At 55.1% G+C, this 20,000-nt stretch overlaps 2 protein-coding genes across 6 annotated transcripts in view; both read left to right on the forward strand.

Moving 5' to 3' along the window:
* baz1a (bromodomain adjacent to zinc finger domain, 1A) overlaps positions 1-8,087 on the forward strand; it is an 18,477-nt gene extending 10,390 nt beyond the window's left edge. For 3 of the 4 annotated variants that reach the window (XM_055157697.1, XM_055157695.1, XM_055157694.1), the window contains 13 exons: positions 1-174; positions 529-902; positions 1,164-1,279; positions 1,677-1,777; positions 2,150-2,268; positions 2,349-2,402; positions 4,128-4,210; positions 4,727-4,891; positions 5,368-5,594; positions 5,711-5,818; positions 5,973-6,330; positions 7,011-7,098; positions 7,498-8,087. The exon at positions 1-174 is cut by the window's left edge and continues 86 nt beyond it. In XM_055157697.1, the coding sequence (XP_055013672.1) occupies positions 1-174; positions 529-902; positions 1,164-1,279; positions 1,677-1,777; positions 2,150-2,268; positions 2,349-2,402; positions 4,128-4,210; positions 4,727-4,891; positions 5,368-5,594; positions 5,711-5,818; positions 5,973-6,330; positions 7,011-7,098; positions 7,498-7,817 (2,287 nt within the window). In that variant the 3' untranslated portion in view covers positions 7,818-8,087. The remainder of the gene's footprint in view (positions 175-528; positions 903-1,163; positions 1,280-1,676; positions 1,778-2,149; positions 2,269-2,348; positions 2,403-4,127; positions 4,211-4,726; positions 4,892-5,367; positions 5,595-5,710; positions 5,819-5,972; positions 6,331-7,010; positions 7,099-7,497) is intronic. The other variant, XM_055157696.1, reaches the window with a different exon arrangement.
* Positions 8,088-11,646: 3,559 nt separating this feature from the next.
* Positions 11,647-19,574, forward strand: cfl2 (cofilin 2 (muscle)). 2 transcript variants are annotated; one of them, XR_008633072.1, is made up of 5 exons: positions 11,647-11,760; positions 14,784-15,091; positions 15,541-15,617; positions 17,938-18,819; positions 18,871-19,574. XR_008633072.1 is itself a non-coding variant. In XM_020923766.2 (4 exons), the coding sequence occupies exons 1-4, from the start codon at positions 11,758-11,760 to the stop codon at positions 18,048-18,050; spliced, it is 501 nt and encodes a 166-aa protein (XP_020779425.1). In that variant the 5' UTR covers positions 11,647-11,757; the 3' UTR covers positions 18,051-18,866. The 2 variants fall into 2 exon arrangements, 1 of the variants encoding a protein (XP_020779425.1); XM_020923766.2 differs by lacking the exon at positions 18,871-19,574 and having other exon boundaries at positions 17,938-18,866.
* The last annotated feature ends 426 nt before the right edge of the window (positions 19,575-20,000 follow it).

A 20,000-nucleotide genomic window follows, 5' to 3' on the forward strand; every position in this document is an offset into this window, starting at 1 on the left:
CTGGCTCCTCCCGTCTCAGTCGGCTCTGTTTGTGGAGGAGGACACGTTTGGACTGACCGCAGACATGACCCGGCCCGAGACCGCCACCGCCGCCGCCCAGCGCGCTCACCACGCTCACCACGCGGCGTGTAACGGCGCCTCGGAGGACACCGCCATGGAGGAAAATGGCGTCAGGTGAGAGGAGACGACAGGTCGGGACGGTCACAGGGAAATGACAAAGGTCATAAACCCGAAGCTCACGCTGTGACCAGACTCCACGGGTCTGGGCCCGGGGTCTGGGTCTGGATCTGGGCCTGGGGTCTGGGGTCTGGGGTCTGGGCCCGGGGTCTGGGGTGGTTTGATGTTTGGTGATTTGATGTTTGGTGGTTTGATGTTTTGAGGTGAGTCTGTAGTTGAGACAATAAAAAAGGTAGTAAACTCTGATCTGTGGTCAGATCTCAGGTGTCTACTGCTCCTCTCGTTCCTCTCGTTCTTCTCGTTTCTCTTTTCTCTTGTTCTTCTCTAAAAGAGTTTTTAACTATTTTTCAGCACCACCTCCAGCCCCGCCCCCATCTGCCTGGACTCCGCCCCCCAGAGCCCTAACCCCGCCCCCATCTGCCTGGACTCCGCCCCCCAGAGCCCTGACTCCGCCCCCATCTGCCTGGACTCTGCCCCCCAGAGCCCTGACCCCGCCCCCATCTGCCTGGACTCCACCTCCCAGAGCCCTGGCCCCGCCCCCCAGAGCCCTGGCCCCGCCCCCCGCTGGTGGTTCTTCTGGAGGGTGGAGCATCTGGAGCAGCTTCTGCAGAGTCTGAACCCTCGAGGACACAGAGAGAGCGGCCTGAAGGAGGCGCTCAACCACGAGAGAGAACGAATCACCCACGCCCTGCAGACCTGCGACCACGACAAGTACAGACACACAGGTGAGACACGTCACACAGGTGAGACACGACACACAGGTGAGAACAAGTACAGACACATAGGTGAGACCACGACACACAGGTGAGGCCCTGACGGAGGCACCTGTCAGAACAGATGTGGGTTCATAAAGTTTGTGTGTTTAGTTTTTACTAAAACTCAAACTAAACATAGATGAAGTTTTATAAATGAGACTTTGGTTCAATGTCTCCCTGACCCGTGACCCCTGACCCGTGACCCCTGACCTTGTGCGTTGTGTGTTTCAGAGGAACAGCGTTTCCCAGAGTGCACTGCGGCCGAGTCTGTGATGGAGGCCAAACTCAGAGACCTGCTGCTGGACATCGAGGATCGAGTTCACCAGGGCACGCTGGGGTCACTCAAGGTCAGAGGTCACAGGGCACGCTTGGCTCACTCAAGGTCAGATTAGATCTGTTATTCTCAGTCTGAGTCATTGTTGGATCTGCGTCGGGCGCCTGCGCCGCCAGCTGCACTGTGTTTTCATGGTTTGAATCCAGAAACAGCTGCGTGTTCTACCCGTGACGCAGCTGCGTGTTCTACCTGTGAAACCGTACATCACATTTAGCGGCTCTGACTCAGACTGGAGAAAGACACGACAAACATCAGGGTTCAGGTTCTGGTTCAGGTTCTGGTTCAGGTTCTGGTTCAGGTTCAGGTTCAGGTTCTGGTTCAGGTTCTGGTCAGATTTCAGGAAACACCTGGAGGTCCACAGAGTGTCCCCAACAAGCCTGGAAACCCAACGTGTGTGTGTGTGTGGGCAGGTGCCGGAGCGGCAGGTGTGGCGGGCGGCGCTGGAGGTGGGTCAGTACCACACTTTGATTGACAACTGTGAGGACCAAATGATGGAGGTGGACAGTGACAGGTGAGTGACAGGTGTGAGTGTGTGACAGGTGTGACAGGTGAGTGTGTGTGACAGATGTGAGTGTGAGTGTGTGACAGTGTGAGTGTGTGTGACAGGTGTGAGTGTGTGTGTGACAGGTGTGAGTGTGTGTGACAGGTGTGAGTGTGTGTGACAGGTGTGAGTGTGTGTGACAGGTGTGAGTGTGTGTGACAGGTGTGAGTGAGTGACAGGTGTGACAAGTGAGTGTGTGTGACAGATGTGAGTGTGAGTGTGTGACAGGTGTGAGTGTGTGTGACAGGTGTGAGTGTGTGTGACAGGTGTGACAGGTGTGAGTGTGTGACAGGTGTGAGTGTGACCTCCAGGACTGACCCTCCCCCCTTGTCTCGTCCCCAGCCTCAGCGCCTGGTCTGTAGGCGGCGGCGGCGGCGGCGGCGGCGTCGTCAGGGCTCTGGCCGCTGCTCTGGGTCAGATCGAACGGGGAATCGAAAGACGCTTCCTCAAACCTCCTCTGGGTAAAAACAATTGTATATGAAACATTTACAACACCTGGAGCTGAGACCCCTGACCCCTCACCTCTGACCTCTGACCTCAGGTGAAGAGGAGACCAAGAAGGAGCAGAAGACCAAGAAGACTCAGCCCAGTGACGGTGAGTTTGACACAGATGCCCTCACACTCTCCTCACTCTCTCCTCACACTCTCCTCACACTCTCCTCACACTCTCCTCACACTCTCCTCACACTCTCCTCACTCTCTCCTCACTCTCTCCTCACACTCTCCTCACTCTCTCCTCACTCTCTCCTCACTCTCTCCTCACACTCTCCTCACTCTCTCCTCACTCTCTCCTCACTCTCTCCTCACTCTCTCCTCACTCTCTCCTCACTCTCTCCTCACTCTCTCCTCACTCTCTCCTCACTCTCTCCTCACTCTCTCCTCACACTCTCCTCACTCTCTCCTCACTCTCTCCTCACTCTCTCCTCACTCTCTCCTCCTCACTCTCCTTCCTCACTCTCTCCTCACACTCTCTCTCACTCTCCCTCACTCTCTCACTCTCTCTCCTCACTCTCTCCTCACTCTCTCCTCACTCTCCTCACACTCTCCTCACTCTCCTCCACTCACTCTCTCCTCACTCTCTCCTCACTCTCTCCTCACTCTCTCCTCACTCTCTCCTCACTCTCTCCTCACTCTCTCCTCACTCTCTCCTCACTCTCCTCACTCTCTCCTCACTCTCACTCTCTCTCTCACTCTCTTCTCACTCTTTCCTCACTCTCTCCTCACTCTCTCCTCACTCTTTCCTCACTCTCTCCTCACTCTCTCCTCACTTTCTCCTCACTCACTCTCCTCACTCTCTCCTCACTCTCTCCTCACACTCTCCTCACACTCTCCTCACTCTCTCCTCACTGTCTCCTCACACTCTCCTCACTCTCTCCTCACTCTTTCCTCACACTCTCCTCACTCTCTCCTCACACTCTTGAGTTTTGTGACTCAACAGAGAAATTTAAACTGTTCAGAAACACAAAGAATCAGACTCTAGACTCGACACTCCAGACTCGACACTCCAGACTCGACACTCCAGACTCGACACTCCAGACTCGACACTCCAGACTCGACACTCCAGACTCGACACTCCAGACTCGACAGACAGACAGATTCTGATCCACAATGAAAATATAAAGATCAAACTCTTTTTGTTTAGTCAAAATTCTGTGATTTTCCACAGTAAATAGCAGAACTTTATTTTCTATTCCCATGTTTCCTTTCCATATCTGTGAAATCCCTCAGTGGTCCAGGACTACACCTGGACTACACCTGGACTACACCTGGACTACACCTGGACTACACCTGGACTAAACCTGGACTAAACCTGGACTATGTGTGTGTTCTAGTCTCTGTGCTCTTACACTTGTTCTGATCCAGCTCCAGATCGTTCTAGACACATTCAGGAAACGTTCTGAAGGTTCTGTAGGTTGTGAAGGTTCTGTAGGTTCTGAAGGTTCTGTAAGTTCTGAAGGTTCTGTAGGTTCTGAAGGTTCTGTCTGTGGGACTGTTTTAGGAGACAGACGTGAGGAACACGAGGAGCGAGCGTCAGTGTTGGGTTTAGTGTCAATTAGTATCAGATTTTTGATTCTTTACACAGTTCTAACAAGTCTGTGTGTGTGTCTCTGTGGTGTGTGTGTCTGTGTCTGTGTCTCTGTGTGTGTGTGTGTGTGTCTCTGTGGTGTGTGTGTCTGTGTGTGTGTGTGTGTGTGTGTCTCTGTGGTGTGTGTGTGTGTGTCTCTGTGGTGTGTGTGTCTCTGTGTGTGTCTGTGTCTCTGTGTGTGTCTGTGTCTCTGTGTGTGTGTTGTGTGCATGTGTGTGTTGTGTGTATTTGCAGATGTATGTGACGGGGGTCGTGGGGGCAGGTCTGTGTTGGAGCGGTGGAGAGAGTCTCTGAGCTGCTGCTCCAGTCTGTCACAGGTAACACTCACCCGTCTCACCTGCCTCACCCGCCTCACCTGTCTCACCCGCCTCACCCGCCTCACCCGCCTCACCCGTCTCACCTGTCTCACCCGCCTCACCCGCCTCACCCGTCTCACCTGTCTCACCCGTCTCACCCGCCTCACCTGTCTCACCCCCGTCTCACCCGCCTCACCCGTCTCACCTGTCTCACCCGCCTCACCCGCCTCACCCGCCTCACCCGCCTCTCACCCGTCTCACCCGTCTCACCCGCCTCACCCGCCTCACCCGCCTCACCCGCCTCACCCGCCTCACCCGTCTCACCTGTCTCACCCGTCTCACCCGCCTCACCCGCCTCACCCGCCTCACCCGCCTCACCCGCCTCACCCGCCTCACCTGCCTCACCCGCCTCACCCGTCTCACCTGTCTCACCTGTCTCACCCGCCTCACCCGTCTCACCTGTCTCACCCGTCTCACCTGTCTCACCCGCCTCACCCGCCTCTGTCTCACCTGTCTCACCTGTCCTGTCTGTGGCAGGTGTTTGTGCACCTGTCGACCCTGGAGCGCTCGGTGCTCTGGTCTCGTTCTCTGTTAAACGCTCGGTGCCGAATCTGCCGAAGGAAAGGAGACGCCGACAGCATGCTGCTGTGTGACGGGTGCGACCGAGGGCACCATACACACTGTGTGCGACCCAAACTCAAGGTACACAGACACACACACACACACACACAGACACACAGACACACACAGACACACACACACAGACACAGACACACACACACAGACACACAACACACACAGACACACAACATGCTGCTGTGTGACGGGTGCGACCGAGGGCACCATACACACTGTGTGCGACCCAAACTCAAGGTACACACACACACACACACACAGAGACACAGACACACAACATGCTGCTGTGTGACGGGTGCGACCGAGGGCACCATACACACTGTGTGCGACCCAAACTCAAGGTACACACACACACACAGACACAGACACACTACATGCTGCTGTGTGACGGGTGCGATCGAGGGCACCATACACACTGTTGGACACACAGCTCGACCTGAAGTGTGACTCTGGTCGTGTGACTCTGGTCGTGTGACTCTTGTCGTGTGACTCTGGTCGTGTGACTCTGGTCGTGTGACTCTGGTCGCGTGTTTGTGTCTCAGTCTGTCCCCAGTGGAGACTGGTTCTGTCCCGACTGTAAACCCAAACAGAGGTCCAGCAGAATCCCCTCCAGAACCAGGAGCTCCATCGACGAAGACGAGGAAGACGACGACGACGACGAGGAAGAAGAAGACGACGACGATCAGGACGAAGAGACGGAAGACAGCGAAGAAGACGACGACGAAGACGACGACGACGAGGAGGAAGAGGAGGAGAACCCCCCGCCCAGGTGAGAACTCTCAAGGTTTATCACCTGTCGCTCTGTCACATGTTGCTCTCTCACCTGTCGCTCTCTCACCTGTCACTCTCACCTGTCGCTCTCACACCTGTCGCCTCTGTTTGCAGCAGGAGAGGCTCGGCTCCGCCTCCGAAGGGAAAGAACCAATCAGCATCGTCCAGGAGCCAGCAGGCCACGCCCAAAACCACCGGGTCTGCAGCAAAGCCCGCCTCCAGGTCGGTCCCTCAGGTCCCTCAGGTCTCTCTCTGGCAGGTCCCTGTCGTGGGTCCCTGTCGTGCAGCTCGGTTGTTTCTTTGTGTTGTTCGTTGGTCGTAAACGGCGGCTCCTGAAACGTCTCCGTAACAGAATTCTTCTTGTTTCCTTCTTCAGGTTGTCGGGTAAAAAGTCTCCGCCCTCGTCCAAAGCTCCGCCCAGAGCGGGCAGCCGCAGCAGCGCCCGCCTCAGCCTCGAGGTCACGCACAACGGGAAGAGCGGCGCCCCCAAAAATACCCCCAAGACCACCCCAAAAACCACCCCCAAGACCAGCCCCCAGCCCGCCCCCCCGGCCGCCCGCCCCGTGCTGCCGTCGGGGCTCCTCCCCGGCGTCTCCTCGGGCGTCTCGGGCAGCAGGAGGTCGTCCGGCAGGAGTCAGGGCGTCCACGAGCTGTCGGCCTGCGAGCTGCTCACCGTCGAGCTGGTGAGACACGAAGACAGTTGGCCCTTCATGAAGCTCGTGTCCCGCACTCAGGTACGCCCGCGGATCCGCCGCCCCGCCGCTCGACGACCCAACCGCCCTGACTGCCCCGCGACCCTACGACTCGACCGCCCCGCGACCCGACCGCCCGACGACCCGACCGCCCTGACTGCCCCGCGACCCGACGACGACCCCGCGACCCGACCCGACGACCCGACCCCTGACTGCCCCGCGACCCTACGACTCGACCGCGACGACCCGACCGACCCGACCGACTCGACCGCCCCGCGACCCGACGACTCGACCGCCCGACCGACCCGACCGACCGCCCTGACTGCCCCGCGACCCGACGACCCGACGACGACGACGCCCGACGACCCGACGACCCGACCGCGACGACCGACCGACCCGACCGACGACCCCCGACGACCCGACCGCCCGCGACCCGACGACCCGACCGCCCGCGACCCGACGACCCGACCGACCCGCGACCCCGACCGCCCCGCGACCCGACGACCCGACCGCCCCGCGACCCGACGACCCGACCGCCCCGCGACCCGACGACCCGACCGCCCCGGCCACCCCACTACTCGACGACCCGACCGCCCTGCGACTCTGGTCCAGACTCTGGACTGGACTCTGGACTGGACTCTGGACTGGACTCTGGTCCGGACTCAGGTCCGGACTCAGGTCTGAACCGGATGTGAAGTGAAGCGTTGCCGTTTGTGTTTCAGGTTCCAGATTATTACGACATCGTGAAGCGTCCGATCGCCCTGAGCACCATCAGAGAGAAAGTCAACAACTGTGAATATCACTCTGCAGGTACGCCGCGCCTGTCAGATGCACCTGTCAGATGCACCTGTCAGATGCACCTGTCAGATGCACCTGTCAGATGCACCTGTCAGATGCACCTGTCTATAGTCTGAAGGTTCTCTGGGGGCAGGTGCTGCGTCTCTGGTTTCAGAATCAGATTTTAAATTTGTTTGACTTGAAGCAAAGCAGCATGGTCCGTGTGTGTGTGGGTTAGTGCCCTCAGCTGTACGTGACCTGAGTTTGATGACTTGAGTTTGATGACTTGAGTTTGATGACTTGAGTTTGATGACTTGAGTGTGATGACTTGAGTGTGATGACTTGAGTGTGATGACTTGAGTGTGATGACCTGAGTGTGATGACTTCAGTGTGATGACCTGAGTGTTTTCTTGGTGTGTGTGTTTGTTCCAGGTGAGTTCGTGGCTGATGTGGAGCTCATGTTCTCCAACTGTCTCCAGTACAACCCCCGACACAGCAACGAGGCCAAAGCTGGACTCAGGCTCCAGCAGCACTTCCACGCCGAGCTCCACAAGATCGGACTGACTCGGGACGCCAGGGAGACCCGAGAGACCCGAGAGACCCGACCCGAGAGGAGCCTGCAGCAAAGCGCGGCAGGCACTGAGCAGGGCCTGGACCGTGGACCGGACCGTGGACCGGAGAAGAACCTGCCTCAAAACGCTCCAGACCTTGAGGAGAGAAGAAAGAACTGGGGATTGGACTGTGGTTTATAAATGTTTTACTTCTATCTGGTCTGGTCCTGGTCTGGTCCTGGTCTGGTCCTGGTCCGGTCCTGGTCTAGTCCGGTCTTGGATCAGGTTTAGATGAATCTCTGTCAAACGGAGTGCACACTGAACTAAAAACAGTTGGAGTAAAAGTGACCAAACATTAGAGACATAAATGTTTCTTTTCACTTTGAGTTTTGGGTGAAATAAAGTTTTAGTGTTTAAATATTAAAAACTAAATCCTCCTAAAACGATGGTTAAATAAATGAGCTGTTTAAACATTGTTCCTGTTTGTTCCTCTGCCCCGTTTCCCGACGCGACGCTCAAAATCAAATCAAACTTAGAAACCTCAGGGGAATTTGGACTTTTGTTTTAAATCAAAGAATAAATTTAAATCTGCGTGAAAATGTCTCAGGATTTTTTGATAAACCCTCCGCCGCCTTAAAGCTTCATTCGTCCCGTTTCAGACTTTATTTTTTCTATAAAATTGTAAATGTGTCAAAGCTTCAGGTCAAAACTGTAAGTTTCATTTTTTTCTGAATATTTCACAGACGCTTGTCCTGGTCACGTGATCTCAGGAAACTCTCCCATTGGTCCAAATACCTGCAGACGGGGGCAGGCAGGAGCAGACAGGAGCAGACAGGGGCAGGCAGGAGCAGACAGGCAGCAGCAGCAATCAGACAGCAGATTTCAGCTCATTTTTTCAGCTTTATCATTTGTAGCAAAGCTTCAGGTCATTTTTCATTTTTTTCTGAATATTTCACAGACGCTTGTCCTGGTCACGTGATCTCAGGAAACTCTCCCATTGGTCCAAATACCTGCAGACGGGGGCAGGCAGGAGCAGACAGGAGCAGACAGGGGCAGGCAGGAGCAGACAGGAGCTTTACACTTTATTTAATTCATGTTTCATTTCATCATTTTTCTAATTTATAGAATTTGTTCTGGAGATAAATTGGAGCAGGCGACACTTTCAGTTTCAGTTTGTTTGTTTCCTTTTTGCTCGGTGCAAAATATTTAGACTTTCACATTTTTAGTCAGAAAAAAATGATTTTACGAATGAGCCGTTTAAACCAGACAGAAGATAAACAAACACATTTCACTTCAAAAACTAAAACCAAAAGCATCTCTTAAGTCCCTGCCGCCCGTCTGCCGCCCCCGCCTGCCGCGCCCGTCTGCCGATGTTTTGTGTTCTTCGTGCTGAGACCCTCCTGTTCTGACCCCGGCGTGACCCCGGCGTGACCCCGGCGTGACCCCGGCGTGACCCCGGCGTTGGGGCCTGTGGGAAATGTATTTGAGTTGTAGTTTTTTGTCTTTGGTCGTGTTGAACTACTGCTTTAGTTTATTCCTCTTGTATTTATTAAAATCTGTTTGTGTTTTTCCACTGGTTTTGTTTGAATCAAATGTAAAAATAAATGAGGTTTTATAAACAAACTCACGTCCTCTGCTTCTTTTAGTCCTGGTTTAGTCCTGGTTTAGACCTGGTTTAGTCCTTTTGTTCTTAGTCCTTTTGTTCTTAGTTCTCCATTACTTCCTTGTTCACTCCTGGTTTATTCTTTTTCAATCTGAAAAATAACCCTCCCTCCTCTGTCCCGGTCTGTCTCGGTCTGTCCCTCCTCTGTCTCGGTCTGTCCCTCCTCTGTCCCGGTTTGTCCCAGTCTGTCTCGGTCCTGTCCCGGTCTGTCCCGGTCTGTCCCGGTCTGTCTCGGTCTGTCTCGGCCTGTCCCGGTCTGTCCCGGTCTGTCCCGGTCCTGTCCCGGTCTGTCTCGGTCTGTCCCGGTCTGTCCCTCCTCTCTGTCCCGGTCTGTCCCGGTCTGTCCCTCGTCTGTCCCGGTCTGTCTCTGTCTGTCCCGGTCTGTCCCTCCTCTGTCCTGGTCTGTCCCTCCTCTGTCCCGGTCTGTCCCGGTCTGTCTCGGTCTGTCTCGGTCTGTCCCGGTCTGTCCCTCCTGTCCCGGTCTGTCTCGGTCTGTCCCGGTCTGTCCCTCCTCTGTCTCGGTCTGTCCCGGTCTGTCCCTCCTCTGTCCCGGTTTGTCCCAGTCTGTCTCGGCCTGTCCCGGTTTGTCTCGGTCTGTCCCTCCTCTGTCCCGGTTTGTCCCGGTCTTTCTCTGCTTGTCCCGGTCTGTCTCGGCCTGTCCCGGTCTGTCCCGGTCTGTCCCTCTCTGTCCCCGGTCTGTCCCTCCTCTGTCTCGTCTGTCTGTCCCGCCTCTGTCCCGGTCTGTCCCGGTCTGTCCCGGCCTGTCCCGGTCTGTCCGGTCTGTCTCGGTCTGTCCCGGTCTGTCCCGGTCTGTCCCGGTCTGTCCCTCCTCTGTCCCGGTCTGTCTCTGTCTGTCTCGGTCTGTCCCGGTCCTGTCCCTCTCTGTCCCGGTCTGTCCCTCCTCTGTCCCGGTCCCGGTCTGTCTCGGTCCTGTCCCGGTCTGTCCCGGTCTGTCTCCGGTCTGTCCCGGTCTGTCCCGGTCTGTCCCTCCTCTGTCCCGGTCTGTCTCCTGTCTGTCTCGGTCTGTCCCGGTCTGTCCTCCTCTGTCCCGGTCTGTCCCTCTCCCTCCTCTGTCCCGGTCTGTCCGGTCTGTCCTCGGTCTGTCCCGGTCTGTCCCTCGGTCTGTCCCGTCTGTCCCTCCTGTCCCGGTCTGTCCGGTCTCTGTCCCGGTCTGTCTCGGTCTGTCTCCGGTCTGTCCCGGTCTGTCCGGTCTGTCTCGGTCTGTCCCGGTCTGTCCCTCTGTCCCGGTCTGTCTCGGTCTGTCCCGGTCTGTCCCCTCCTCTGTCCCGGTCTGTCTCCTGTCTGTCCCGGTCTGTCCCTCCTCTGTCCCGGTCTGTCCCTCCTCTGTCCGGTCTGTCCCTCCTCTGTCCCGGTCTGTCTCGGTCTGTCCCTCTGTCTCTGTCCCGGTCTGTCCCGGTCTGTCTCTGTCCCGGTCTTGTCCCGGTCTGTCTCGGTCCTGTCCCGGTCTGTCCCTCCTCTGTCCCGGTCTGTCCCTCCTCTGTCCCTCGGTCTGTCCCTCGGTCTGTCTCGGTCTGTCTCCTCTGTCCTCGGTCTGTCTCGGTCTGTCCCGGTCTGTCTCGGTCTGTCCCTCCTCTGTCCCGGTCTGTCCCGGTCTGTCCTCGGTCTGTCCCGGTCTGTCCCGGTCTGTCTCGGTCTGTCCCGGTCTGTCCCGGTCTGGTCCCGGTCTGTCCGGTCTGTCTCGGTCTGTCCGGTCTCTGGTCTCCGGTCTGTCCCGGTCTGTCCCTCCTCTGTCTCGGTCTGTCCCTCCTCTGTCTCGGTCTGTCCCTCGGTCTGTCTCCTCTGTCTCGGTCTGTCTCGGTCTGTCCCTCCTCTGTCTCGGTCTGTCCCGGTCTGTCCCTCCTGTCCCGGTCTGTCTTGGTCTGTCCCGGTCTGTCCCTCCTCTGTCCCGGTCTGTCTCGGTCTGTCTCGGTCTGTCCCGGTCTGTCCCTCCTCTGTCTCGGTTTGTCCCGGTCTGTCCCGGTCTGTCCCTCCTCTGTCCCAGTCTGTCTCGGCCTGTCCCGGTTTGTCTCGGTCTGTCCCTCCTCTGTCCCAGTCTGTCCCTCCTCTGTCCCGGTTTGTCTCGGTCTGTCCCTCCTCTGTCCCGGTTTGTCCCGGTCTGTCCCGGTCTGTCCCGGTCTGTCTCGGTCTGTCCCTCCTCTGTCTCGGTCTGTCTCGGTCTGTCTCGGTCTGTCCCGGTCTGTCCCGGTCTGTCCCTCCTCTGTCCCGGTCTGTCCCTCCTCTGTCTCGGTCTGTCCCGGTCTGTCTCGGTCTGTCCCGGTCTGTCTCGGTCTGTCCCGGTCTGTCTCGGTTTGTCCCGGCCTGTCCCGGCCTGTCCCCGCAGCTGTCAGTCTTTCGTGTCCCCGCCCCTCGGTCCCAGGTCCCGCCTCTGTCTCCGGTTTCGGCCTCATTCCCTCCCGCCGCTCAGAGCTCCTTTCACCGACAACCAGCCCCGATCTACGGCCAAGAACCGAGGGAACCATGGTGAGTGCGCCCGGTCCCGAGCCCCGTGTCCCCGCCTCACACTGTCCGTGTGTGGAGCGTCTGTCCGCGGCCTCAGAGCTCCGCGAGTCCCGCTGCTCGGAGCTCCGGCGCCGCGGACCGTTATTCGCCTGGACGAAGCTAACGCGGCTAAACGCGGCTAAACGCGGCTAAACGCTGCTAAACGCGGCTAAACGCGGCTAAACGCGGCTAACCCGGCGCGTCGTGCGCTGTAGCGGCTCCTGTTCGCCGCGCAGACGCCTCAGCGCCGCGGGGCTTTGACACGCGACGCGTCTGTGTCGGTGAAATTAACGAGCCGCGCAGTTTTCCGGTGAATCCGGTGAAGCGGCTGAAGCGGCCGCGGCGGAAACGTGACGGACAAATGGAATGTAGGAGCCGCGGCTCCGCTCCGCTGCGTCTGCGCTCCGCCGCGCTCCGTCACCATCTATAAAAGAATCAAACATTATAAAAGCGGCGGTCCGCTCCGGTGCTCCGGGCCCGGGGGAAACACGCGTCCTCCCGGGAGGAAGGAGCGGGTTTAATCCGGTACAGTGAGTTTGGTTTAGTTTGGGCTGAGGAAGGACCGGGGTTAGCCGTTAGCTTTAGCATCACGCTCTGATTGACGCTAGCGCACGCGCCGCGCCGCGCGGCCCGAGCTCCGCTTTATTTTATTTAATGTTTTAAATCATCGTCCCGCGGGTGAAGTTTAGTGTCTCTGAGTGTCTCCGAGTGTCTCCGAGTGACCCCGGGGTGTCTCCTGAGTGTCTCTGAGTCTGTTCCGTCCCCCCCGGCTCCGCCTCAGGCCGCTTATGGACCGGACTGCCCCGGAGGCTTGGGCCCGCGGCGGCAGCGGCAGCGGCGGCAGTGGCGGCGGCGGCGGCGGCGGCGGCGGCCATCTTGCGGCCGGAGCTGGAGTCCGGAGGCGGAGAGGAGAGTCTCTCTGAGCCCGGACACAGCGGCTCGTCCCGGGGACAGGCCGGAGGTCTGCCCGCCGCCTCCGGAGCCCCGCGGAGCCCCGGAGCCGCTGGGAGTCTGAGTCTGTGAAATAAACCGTAAAGTGCTTTAGTGACGCGGGAGAGTTCGGCTCAAACTCGCTCCAACTTTTCTCGGTTCATTCAAACTCGGAGCCGCAGGGAGCCGCAGGTCCGGGCGGGTCACTCCGGGCGGGTCACTCTGGAACTCCACCTGGAAACTTTTAACACAAACTTTAAGTTAGTGTCAGATTTTTGTGCTCGTTCCAAACGGGACAGTACCGGGTCCAAACGGGACGGTACCGGGTCCAAACGGGACGGTACCGGGTCGTGTGCGGTGCTGTTTCATCCTCCTTTTGTTCATCTTCTGTTGTTTCCTGCTCGTCCTTCATGTGGACCCAGGAGAACCTGTGAGGTGTTCTGGGTCTGTAGAGTCGGGGTCGGGGGTCAGGGGTCAGGTTTAGGTCAGATCGTTGCTGTGATTGGGCAGGTGTGTGTGTTTTATACCAGATGCCCTTCCTGTCATATGAGCAGGTTTTGTGTTTTTTTCTTCGTCATAAAACTCGTTCAGTGTCCTGAACTCTGATTGGTCGAGAGGATCGGACGCACCTGGCTCTATCTCTGACCTTTGGCCTCTGGGCCATTGTGTGATGTCATCGACAGGACCTGCTACAGAACCAAAGAAGTCCCGGTCCTGGTCCTGGTCCTGGTCCCGGTCCCACAGGGATTTGAGCCGAGAATCTGTTTAAAAAAACAGATTCTGTTCACATTTTATATTCGAACTTTAGAGTTTAAAGTTTAGAGTTAATTTATTTGAACATTTTTAAAAAGCTCTGGAGGCAGAACATAAACTCTTTGCTCTGAGAACATTTAACAAAGACACAAAATAAAGAAAACCAAAAGATTAAAAACATTTCATGTTCCAAAAAAGCGTCGTTTATCTGAATCTTCAACAGTCCAGAGGCTCGAGTGACGTTCTGCTCGTTCAGAACATCGTCCTGTTTCTTTACACGTTCGACTTTAAATGAGATGAAAAATCAAACGCACAAAAACACACAGGTCTGTAATAATAATAATAATAATAATTTATAATCAATAATAATTTATAAAGATCAGTCGGAGCTGAAGCCGCTGCACGAGCAGAGAAACAGATTGAACTAAATAAACTTTGTCCAGTCGACTGAATTTCTCCTTTTGTCTTTTTCCTAAAGATTGGTACGTTTCTGTTTCTGCTGCGTCTCTGAAAAGGTTGAATATTTGTATTTTCTTTGTATTTTTCTTCGTGTTTAAACTCGTCTCTGACTCTGACTCACTCTGTAGATTTGGTTGCGGTGACTCTGGCAGCTCGAGCTCTGCCTCTGTGTCCATGGGCAAGACACCTCCCCTTTCAGCTGTGTCATGAGCTATAAACAACCTGCTGACTCATGACCACAGCCGGCCAATCACAGAGCGGCTCTCACCACAGCCGACCAATCACAGAGCGGCTCTCACCGCAGCCGACCAATCAGGAGCCGAGCCAAGCTGCTGGCTCATGTTTCAGACACGAGCTGCAGGGGGCGCTCTGACCCTGAACCAGGTCTAAACCAGATCTAAACCAGGTCTAAACCAGGTCTAAACCTGGACTGAACCAGGTCTAAACCAGGTCTAAACCAGGTCTAAACCAGGTCTAAACCTGGACTGAACGAGGACTAAACCAAGACTAATCCAGGACTAATCCAGGACTAATCCAGGACTAAACCAGGACTAAACCAGGACTAAACCAGGTCTAAACCAGGTCTAAACCAGGACTAAACCAGGACTAAACCAGGACTAAACCAGGACTAAACCAGGACTAAACCAGGTCTAAACCTGGTCTGGTTGTAGATGTGTTCAGATCAGAGGAGTTTCAGGATTGGCCCAACAGTTTGAAAAAGTCACATGAGGCTGGTTCTCTGTTCTGATTGGACAAACGTCTCTGTCCTCTGGGGTCACACAGGGGTCACACTCCTCTAAAGGCGAGTGTCTAACCTCCGTCTGTGTCTCTGTCTCTGTCCGTCTCCGTCCCCGTCCCCGCAGGCGTCCGGCGTGACCGTGAACGACGAGGTGATCAAAGTGTTCAATGAGATGAAGGTGCGTAAGTCTTCGTCGCAGGAGGACGTGAAGAAGCGTAAGAAGGCGGTGCTGTTCTGTCTGTCGGACGACAGCAGGAAGATCATCGTGGAGGAGGGGAAACAGATCCTGGTGGGCGACATCGGCGACACGGTGGACGACCCGTACGCCTGCTTCGTCCAAATGCTCCCGCCCAAAGACTGTCGCTACTGCCTGTACGACGCCACGTACGAGACGCGCGAGAGCAAGAAGGAGGACCTGGTCTTTGTCTTCTGGTATGTACACGCTACTACTACTACTACTACTACTACTACAACAAATACTACTACTACAACAAATACTACTACTACTGTTAGTGTAGTGCTGCTGTTGTAATGATGCAGGTGAGGGAGGGTTTGGGGTCTGACTCTGTGTTTCTGTTTATTTCTTAAATATGGGATGGTGCACGTGCGTGTGTGTGTTCAGTGTGTGTGCGTGTGTGTGTTCAGGTGTGTGTGTGTGTGTTCAGGTGTGTGTGTGTGTGTGTGTTCAGGTGTGTGTGTGTTCAGTGTGTGTGTTCAGTTGAACACTTGTGAGTGTGTGGATTGTTCTGTTGTGTGTAAATGTTTTTGTGTGTTGTGTTTAAATTATAACAGTGAGTTTGTTGTGATCCTGAACATTTGTGTTCATGTTACATGTTCACACAAACATGTGTTGTGTGACGTTGTGTGTGTTGTGTGTCCAGGGCTCCAGAGGGCGCTCCTCTGAAGAGTAAGATGATCTACGCCAGCTCCAAAGACGCCATCAAAAAGAAGTTTACAGGTAAAACCCCTCTGACCTCTGACCCACAAATGTGTGACCGTGTCCCGAGTGTGACCGTGTCCTGGAGTGTGACCGTGTCCTGGAGTGTGACCGTGTCCTGGAGTGTGTCGTGTCCTGGAGTGTGTCGTGTCCCTAGTGTGACCGTGTCCTGGAGTGTGACCGTGTCCCGAGTGTGACCGTGTCCGAGTGTGACCGTGTCCTGGAGGGTGACCGTGTCCTGGAGGGTGACCGTGTCCTGGAGTGTGACCGTGTCCGTGTGACCGTGTGAGTGTGAGAGTGTGACCGTGTCCGTGTGACCCGTGTGAGTGTGTGTCGTGTCCTGGAGTGTGACCGTGTCCTGTGTGACCGTGTCCCGAGTGTGTGACCGTGTCCTGGAGTGTGACCGTGTCCTGGAGTGTGACCGTGTCCTGGAGTGTGACCGTGTCCTGTGTGACCGAGTGTGACCGTGTCCCGAGTGTGACCGTGTCCCGAGTGTGACCGTGTCCCGAGTGTGACCGTGTCCCGAGTGTGACCGTGTCCGTGTGACCGTGTCCCCGAGTGTGACCGTGTCCCCGTGTGTGACCGTGTCCTGGAGTGTGACCGTGTCCGACCGTGTCCCGAGTGTGACCGTGTCCGAGTGTGACCGAGTGTGACCGTGTCCCGTGTGACCGTGTCCGAGTGTGACCGTGTCCCGAGTGTGACCGTGTCCCGTGTGACCGTGTGAGTGTGACCGTGTCCTGTGAGTGTGACCGTGTGACCGTGTCCTGTGAGTGTGACCGTGTCCTGGAGTGTGACCGTGTCCTGGAGTGTGACCGTGTCCTGGAGTGTGACCGTGTCCCGAGTGTGACCGTGTCCTGTGAGTGTGTGTGGAGTGTCCGTGTCCTGGAGTGTGACCGTGTCCTGGAGTGTGACCGTGTCCTGGAGTGTGACCGTGTCCTGGAGTGTGACCGTGTCCTGGAGTGTGACCGTGTCCTGGAGTGTGACCGTGTCCCGAGTGTGACCGTGTCCCGAGTGTGACCGTGTCCTGGAGTGTGACCGTGTGTCCCTGGTGTGACCGTGTCCTGAGTGTGACCGTGTCCTGGAGTGTGACCGTGTCCTGGAGTGTGACCGTGTCCTGGAGTGTGACCGTGTCCGGAGTGTGACCGTGTCCTGTGACCGTGTGACCGTGTCCGGAGTGTGACCGTGTCCCGGAGTGTGACCGTGAGTGTGACCGTGTCCCGAGTGTGACCGTGTCCCCGGAGTGTGACCGTGTCCGAGTGTGACCGTGTCCCGAGTGTGACCGTGTCCCGAGTGTGACCGTGTCCCGTGTGACCGTGTGAGTGTGACCGTGTCCTGGAGTGTGACCGTGTCCTGGAGTGTGACCGTGTCCCGAGTGTGACCGTGTCCCGGAGTGTGACCGTGTCCCGTGTCCCGGAGTGTGACCGTGTCCCGAGTGTGACCGTGTCCCGGAGTGTGACCGTGTCCTGGAGTGTGACCGTGTCCCGGAGTGTGACCGTGTCCCGAGTGTGACCGTGTCCCGTGTCCCGAGTGTGACCGTGTCCCGGAGTGTGACCGTGTCCCGGAGTGTGACCGTGTCCCGGAGTGTGACCGTGTCCGGAGTGTGACCGTGTCCCGGAGTGTGACCGTGTCCCGTGTCCGGAGTGTGACCGTGTCCGAGTGTGACCGAGTGTGACCGTGTCCCGAGTGTGACCGTGTCCCGAGTGTGACCGTGTCCCGTGTGACCGTGTCGAGTGTGACCGTGTCCCGGAGTGTGACCGTGTCCCGGAGTGTGTGTACCGTGTCCCGGAGTGTGACCGTGTCCCGGAGTGTGACCGTGTCCCGGAGTGTGACGTGTCCCGGAGTGTGTCGTGTCCCGGAGTGTGTCAGCTCCAGTCAAATGAAGCTCACTGAGGTCTGGTCGGTTTAGCAACAGGATTTTTATTTAAAAACCAAATGTGGAACTAAACTGATGAAGAACATGTGATTATCTGAGTGTGGAACAAAGAACCACATGACACATAAATCTACTGCACCGTTTAAAAAAAGGAACGCAAAAGTTACTTTTATAGTGGAGTAACTCAGTTACTTTTATAGTGGAGTAACTCAGTTACTTTTATAGTGGAGTAACTCAGTTACTTTTATAGTGGAGTAACTCAGTTACTTTTATAGTGGAGTAACTCAGTTACTTTTATAGTGCTGCTTGAGCAAACTCTAAAACATCTACTGTTACATTTCCTCCTGGTTCAGTCCTGGTTTAGTCCTGGTTCAGTTCTGGTTTAGTCCTGGTTTAGTCCTGGTTTAGTCCTGGTTCAGTTCTGGTTTAGTCCTGGTTTAATCCTGGTTTAATCCTGTTTTCGTGCAGGTATCAAACACGAGTGGCAGGTGAACGGTCTTGACGACATCCAGGACCGTTCGAACCTGGCGGAGAAACTGGGGGGTCCCGTGGTCGTGTCCCTGGAGGGCAAGGCTCTGTGACGGGCGCCCGCCGCAGCCAATCACGTGCCATCCTGCCCCCACGCCCCGCCCACCGCCGTCTGAAGGAGGATCTTTAGGCTCTGTGTCCAACGAAGGATCCGAATCACCGCGTTTACAAGAAAAACCTGAAGAAAAAACTACAACTACAGAGGCTCCACTGACGCCCCGAGCGACGCACACACGTCACACACACGTCACACACACGTCACACACATGTCACACACACTCGTGTCACACACACTCGTGTCACGTGTTAAACACTACAGCCCTCACTGCAGCTACACACTTTATATTTGAGACGTGCATTTGTTGTGCGTTTGTTGTGCATTTGTTGTGCGTTTGTTGTGTGTGTGTCGTGTGTGTGTCGTGTGTGTTTGATCTCGTGTCACTTTGGGCCCAGGAAGCCCCGCCCCTCGCCAAAGTTTGCACCAATCACAAGCCTCTAAAAGCTCTGTAACAGAAAAGTTTTGCGTTTACAGCGTGTGGTCACAGCGCCGCCGCCGCCGCCGCCGCTCGGTGGAACTCAGTGGAACCTCTGTTTAAAATGATGGACTCGACTGAAATCTGCCCTGATGAAAAAAAAACTTCCTAAAACCTCCCGACCTCCACCAAAAGTGTCAAAAGTGAAGTTTATTTATTGTTTATGGTTTTCACAATAAGTACAAATACTACAGACGTGTACTCTCTGAAGTACAAATACTACAGATGTGTACTCTCTGAAGTACAAATACTACAGACGTGTACTCTCTGAAGTACAAATACTACAGACGTGTACTCTCTGAAGTACAGGTACTACAGACGTGTACTCTCTGAAGTACAGGTGTACAGATCCTGCAGAGTTGGACTCAGGAGAGAAACACAAACACATTTCAGATTATTTTTCAGATTTATTTCATTTGAGTTTAAACCAAAATGCTAAAAGCCAAAATGTTGAGACGCTTGGCCCGAGGGCAAAGGTCAAAGGTCAAAAGTGTAGGTGATTGTTTTTGGTCCTGTCCTGAGTCCAGCGCTGCATCGTCTCCTCATGGACCATGTTCACATCCAAAACTCTGAGTCCTGCTTTTGTACTTTTCCATTTTGGTCCCGTTTTTTCACTGTTTCCTGTAACACCGAACTCCAGCCTCAAAAACACACGAGTCTGCGCAGGAGGCACGACCCGACTCTCGGCCAGAGTCTCCACAACCGTCGGGTCGAGTCTCCAGAACCGTCGGGTTGAGTCTCGAGACTTGTCGGGGCGAGTTTTCAGCGGAAAATGGATTTGCGCACAGACGTGTGTTTTTGTGGGTGGAGTTTGGTGACCTCTTCTTCTTCTTCTTCCTCCCGGGTTTGACTCTGAACGAGATCTGCTTTAGTCCTGGTTTGGATCTGGGTCAGACCTAATTAAGTCCTGGCTTGGTCCTGGTCCTGGTCTTGGTCTTGGTCTTGGTCTGGTCCTGGTCCTGGTCTGGTTGAATGTCCCTTGATCTTGGTGAGTTTTGGTCAGAGCCTTAAAGCGACGCCACAATAAACCCGAGTGGCACCAGAGACGCCTCCTGTCCTCATTTTACTCTCCACTTTTACTGTCAATCTACACTACAAATACTACAAATACTACTACTACTACAGTACTGTGAATACTACTACAAACATTATTACTACTGCAGTGGTGTAGATCAGATTAAAGTTTGTGGTTCATTTGTATAAACTCAGATGAAATGTGTCTGAACATCAGAGCAGCAAGAAATACACACATACACACACACATACACACACACATACATATACACACACACACACACAAAACACAAAAAAAACACACAAAAACACACACAAACATACACACAAACACACACATACATATACACAAACACACACATACATATACACACACATACACACACACATACATATACACACACACACATACATATACACAAACACACACATACATATACACACAAACACACATAC

The sequence above is a fragment of the Boleophthalmus pectinirostris genome, unplaced genomic scaffold, assembly GCF_026225935.1.
Source record: "Boleophthalmus pectinirostris isolate CB_2022bp ecotype Guang Dong unplaced genomic scaffold, ASM2622593v1 HiC_scaffold_10, whole genome shotgun sequence".
NCBI lineage: Eukaryota > Metazoa > Chordata > Actinopteri > Gobiiformes > Gobiidae > Boleophthalmus > Boleophthalmus pectinirostris.

Bases quoted from the DNA above. Each gene is read 5' to 3' on its own strand.
- cfl2 (XM_020923766.2), top strand. The intron at 15,092-15,540 runs GTATGTACACGC...TTGTGTGTCCAG, and splicing joins GACCTGGTCTTTGTCTTCTG to GGCTCCAGAGGGCGCTCCTC. The intron at 15,618-17,937 runs GTAAAACCCCTC...GTTTTCGTGCAG, and splicing joins CATCAAAAAGAAGTTTACAG to GTATCAAACACGAGTGGCAG.